Source organism: Triticum aestivum, chromosome 3D (assembly GCF_018294505.1).
Source record: "Triticum aestivum cultivar Chinese Spring chromosome 3D, IWGSC CS RefSeq v2.1, whole genome shotgun sequence".
Classification (NCBI taxonomy): domain Eukaryota; kingdom Viridiplantae; phylum Streptophyta; class Magnoliopsida; order Poales; family Poaceae; genus Triticum; species Triticum aestivum.
In genome coordinates this window covers 304,409,820-304,415,080 of record NC_057802.1, presented here as the reverse complement: position 1 = coordinate 304,415,080, position 5,261 = coordinate 304,409,820, and the positions used below count along the sequence as shown (strand labels likewise).

The following is a 5,261-nucleotide window of genomic DNA, read 5'->3' as shown; positions in this document are numbered from 1 at the left end:
ACACGAAAGAAAACAAGAGGGGTGTACCGGAGGAGATAGGAGCGCCGGATTGCAAAACGGACAACGGGGAAAATGCTCGGATGCAAGAGACGAACACGTATGCAAATGCAATGCACATGATGACATGATATGAAAATGCATGACATGACAAAATGCAAAACGAGAGACAAAACCCGACAACGGAGGGAAAATCATAACACATAGCCGAAAATGGCAAGAGTCGGAGTTACAAATATGGCAAGTTACATCCGGGGTGTTACAGCAGCTCCGCGTTCACCTCCTTGAGCACCAACATCAGCTCCTCCATGGCCTGCTTGTTCTTCTCCTCCGCGGCCAGCGCCACCCGCAGCTGACCCGCTGCAGGTCACGGTCGAGCCGGGCGCGGCCATGGCCACGGCAGCGAGTCGGGCGCGTCTACGGTCGCCAGGAGCTGGTGGTGGGCACGATGGGCAGTGGAAGCTCCGACGCGCTTAAAGTGTTTGACGAAATGTCAAGCCCAACCTGATGGCTATTAAATTTTGTTGTTAATGCTGATAATCATATGCATGTATGCAACCAAACGCCGGGTGAAAATTGCATCTCGATGACAAGACCCTCAATCCAGGTAACCAATCAACTGATCATCTACGTTTTTAACCCTGTTTTTTGCTTACCCAGGCCCTGCTCAGCCTAGTTCGTTTTTCTCCTCCGAGTCAGGCCCAGCAGCGAAAGGAACCAAATACGCCCATACTCGCTCACAGATCTGGTAGGAATAGTGGTTCAGATAGCGGACCCAGCCAGGGTAGACCAGGATAGTGTGTATTCAGTCAGTGCAGAGCAGAGCAAATCAAATCAGACAAAACACGATGGCATCAGCAGCGCCATTCTCCGGCAGTCTCCTTCGCCTGACAAAACCAGTAACACCACAACCCCCGTTCTTCTCCCCTCCGCCGTCTTGCTCCCACTTCCACCTTCGAACCCGACCCCGCAAGGCAAAGAGGCCAATCGACGGAGCCCTCGCCTCCTCTTCCATGGCGGCAGCCCAGCCCCAGACGCGCGATGTCCAACAACAAGGGGCGGAGGAGGCCATGAAGCTGCTGTTCGTCGAGATGGGCGTCGGGTACGACCAGCACGGACAGGACATCACTTCCGCCGCCGTGCGCGCCTGCAAGGATGCCATCTCCTCCAACTCCATCCCCGCCTTCCGCCGCGGTAACCCAATCGCTTACCTGTTTCCCTCGGTTATTTCGCCGAACAACTCGCCCGCACACAAAGCGTTTACTCGGATCAGTAACTGAGCCTGCTTTCGGTTTGAATTGCGTCTGCAGGGTCGATACCAGGGGTGAACAGTGAGCAGATGAAGCTGCAGATCAAGCTGGGTGTCCCGAGGCCGGTGCAGCATCTGTTGGACTTTGAGAGAATCAAGGCCGTCTTCCCCTAGTGAGCATTTTCTCTGCCTTTTCTTTGTTCCTATGAAATCTTCAAACTTGACCGTTCAAGGGCTGGAACTAGAATCAAGTGCAATGCTGCATTGTGATGGGCTCTTATTTATGACAAGAAAATTTTCACGGTCCTAGGTTAGTGCTGGCTCAGTCATTAGAGTGAGGTATATATTCCTTATTGCAGAGCATGCGTATTTCAATCTTGGTTAAGGGAATTAGCCTATTATACCGTCTGGGCGTGAATGGCAAAGCTGCCAAAGTTTTATCAAGCAGCACAACAGAAGGATGTGTGGTCAGTAATGTACTGAGAATGAGTGATTTAGAATTCTCAACACCACCATGTGATTCAGACTTTCAGATGTGAAGATTTTATTCAGGTCAGAAAACAGTACCACCACGTGTACTAGCAAGTGTAAGTAACAAGGTGGCTGAACCCAAGGCTAGCGTCTCATTAAATGTTCAACTTTATGAGGCATTATGCAATGTGAGGTAAGATAACAGTCAACATCACAAAAGCACCTTATGTGGATATACAGAGAGCAATCATGCGATTTACATGACTTGTCAAGAAGATATACTTGCAAGAGTTGAATATTGCATATTGCGTAGTACTCATACAGTTCCAATAAGGCTAGTCAGTGTTGCATGGGCTATATTTACTAATTGGGGGCTCTTTTCAAGCCTCCACTGCTCTAGTGGAATTTGTTAGAAGTTTTCATAAGGAGATCATCTGACTATTGGTTTGATAATACTCCCTCTGTCTCAAAATGTAATAGTGTCAAAAAACGTCTTAAATTTTGAGACAGTACAAGAACCCTTAGATAATTGTAATAGTTTTTGTTGTACACAATAGCAGAAGAGTTACTTGCACATGATACATGGTACATGCGAAGTTGATTTGTCCGTCGACAAAAGAGTCCAACCAGTCATAATTAATCAGAGGAGAGAAAAGTTTTGACAGACGTATTGCCCTATCGGATGGATACAGCAACTAATCCATAGATGTCATGGTACAATATGCGTACCTATTAAGTTGAACCATCTGTCAGAAAGGAAAATGAAACTGAATAATCATAATTAGCTGGAAGAAAGCTGCTGTTGGTCATGTTCCCTAATAGGATAGATAGTTAACGTGTTGGCACAAGTATGAGGAGGCTGCTAAGAAATACTCCCTCCGTCCCAAAATAAGTGTCTCAATTTTGTACTTACTTTAGTACAAAGTTGTACTGAGGTTGAGACACTTATTTTGGGACGGAGGGAGTAGTATGCATCTATCTTACTTCTGAAAAGAGGGTGAAATTTCCTGTATTAATAAGAGACTAACAGGACCTATGATGGGTGCTACATATGTTTTTTCACCACCCATTGATTGTGGTATATACTGGAAAAATGTAAGGGCAAACAAATAGAACTTCCCCGAAACTAAATGTTGTGTGTAGCATAGCCATTCCATCTATAGAAGAGAATGTCTCATAATTCTCAATCAATATTGCCTATGTAGAAAGTGGTATATGTTAGTGTTGCATCAAGATTATGTCTGTCTTGGGTATCATATATACACATATTCCCAGATAAATACACAGTTGGAAATCCATTTCAATTAAGTAAATAGTGGGCGAGTATCCTCATCCATTTTGAACATAATACATGTGCTGTGATTTCAGTTCATTGGTCTTTTTAAATCGTCCTTGAATTTAACACATATGTCAAATTATCCATTGGACTACAGATAAGTGTACCAATCCTAGATAGAAATCTCACAAATCAATCTTGGTTGACAATAAAAAACAGTTCTTGGAAATCCTAAGTTATTGGGCTGCAAGACTTTTGAAAATTGGAAGTAAAACAATTGAGAATGACAAATTGACAATACAATTAAGTAAAACTAGTTGAAGTAGTAATATAATTTATCTTTGGGTAGCAATTTAAAAGTATGAAGGGCGGGCCGGGCTCAGTGGTAGTCTCTCTCCACTTGTGGCCTGGTGGTCCTGGGTTCAAACCAGCCTCTTTGCAGAATTATTATGCAAGGGTAAGGTTGTCTAGAAATTCCCTTCCCCAGACCCCACTTTGTGTGGGAGCTTTCAGCACTGTGTACGCCCTTTAGCAATTAAAAGTATGATATGTTTTCAGCAATATTCTTTCAATGTATTCCTATATATCTCACGTATAACAAATTCTGTAAATTGTTGTACTGTTATGCGATTTAAAAATTATAGCCGTCCAGTTACACGGGGCTGATGACTAGGGCCTAGTTTGGCAGCACAGTTTTTAGAAAACCGTGGTAATTCAAAACCACAGTATTCCAATGCGTGGGCAAGGAATACTACAGTTTCTTAAACCGTGTTTTTTTTTTCAGTTTTACCAAAACTACCGAGGTGTTTGGCTGGTGCTGTTTTACCATAGTTTTGACCGGTTGTTACGTGTGGATGGCAACTGAACCTAACTCAGCTACACTAAAGGAGTTACACGACCGGACTAATTAGCGTCTGCTAACGGCCACAGGCTGCATGCAGTCGCCATGCATGAGGTCCGCACATCTGCACCTAGATGCTAGGTTCTGTAGCAGCCTGAGTTTTCACTTGTATGTCTATCCCTGCCTCCTGTACTTCTACAAATTTTGTCTCGGTGGAATAACAGGTAGGCATATTTCTTTATGCCGTTTCGAACAATGCAACCAATTGTGCACTCCAAGGGCGATTTCAGCATAGTGGTGAGACCATAAGCCGCTATTCCAATATTGTGTTGAACACACTCATGATATTTTCTGGATGTGTATACAGTTGCCTCCAATTAATGTTCCTTTCAAAGTTGCAAGCAATCCAAAATTTATGCCATATTTCACGGTATTATTCACAGTAAATGTCACCACAGTTGAGTAATATTAGTGTGTCACAAAGGCTTGGCTACAAGTGCATCATAATCGACAATAGCTAACTTGGAGTTAGAGGGCTTGCCTAGGATATCTGATTCCTAGGCTTTAATTCAGTGGAGTTACTGAACTACTGATAATTTGCATCTTGATGTACCACATAACATGTTATACTCCCTTTTAGAACATAATATCTCATACCCTTTTTCTCGTTATTTGTAGTGGTGAGATCACCAGCTGCGAGGTCGTTGACGGTGGGATGATCTGTTCAAGTGGAACATGCATCGAAGCAATGGGAGATAAAAACGATGACTGCTACATTGTCAATGCTGCAGTCTACGTCGGTTACTAATGCTAGCCTGGAGGAATTGTTGTCTTTGAACAGTGGAAAACTTGAAAAAAAAAACAGCCGGGAGAGGGGAACTGGAAATTCTCGTAGGCAATAAGTATGCATAACTGTTATTAACAGAGAAAGGGTCAAAATAGGGGGAGACCATGAAGCCTCCCGGTAGTCCTGCTGCCTGGGGTCGCCGGTTATATTATCCTAAGAGGCTAAGAAGGCAATCTCGCGGTGAGCTCCATTGTTGGAGTTCATTGAAATGGCCTGCACATTGTCATCTCGTGTTGTATGGTGTGGGGAGGTTGAGGATGTTGACCGCATTCTCTTCTTTTTGTGCCGTGTGATCGTCTGAGAGGTTGCCCTGAAGTATTGCCTTGCTACTAGATCCACGGACTCATTCAAACCCCATTTGTCTTAAGCTGGGAGAATGGAGTCTTGTCCTCTTTCTGCTGCAGTTATGGCTTGGGTGGTCTTGGCTTCATGGCTGCTAACCAGGAATCATGTGGTGGTCCATGGATTCACGGCAAATTTGACCTATAGGCGAAATAAAATCACAGAATGAACTATCCGTGAAACTATTTCATGTGGCTGACCTTTTTGTGTGACCCCCGACACGAAGACGCCACACTAC

At 44.2% G+C, this 5,261-nt stretch overlaps 1 protein-coding gene across 1 annotated transcript; it reads left to right on the top strand.

Annotated features, from left to right (window-relative positions):
- Positions 1-770: 770 nt before the first annotated feature.
- LOC123078556 (uncharacterized) lies at positions 771-4,958 on the top strand. Its single transcript, XM_044501108.1, has 3 exons — positions 771-1,191; positions 1,308-1,419; positions 4,513-4,958. Exons 1-3 carry the CDS (start codon positions 846-848, stop codon positions 4,640-4,642), a joined length of 588 nt encoding a protein of 195 aa, XP_044357043.1. The 5' UTR covers positions 771-845; the 3' UTR covers positions 4,643-4,958.
- Positions 4,959-5,261: the final 303 nt, after the last annotated feature.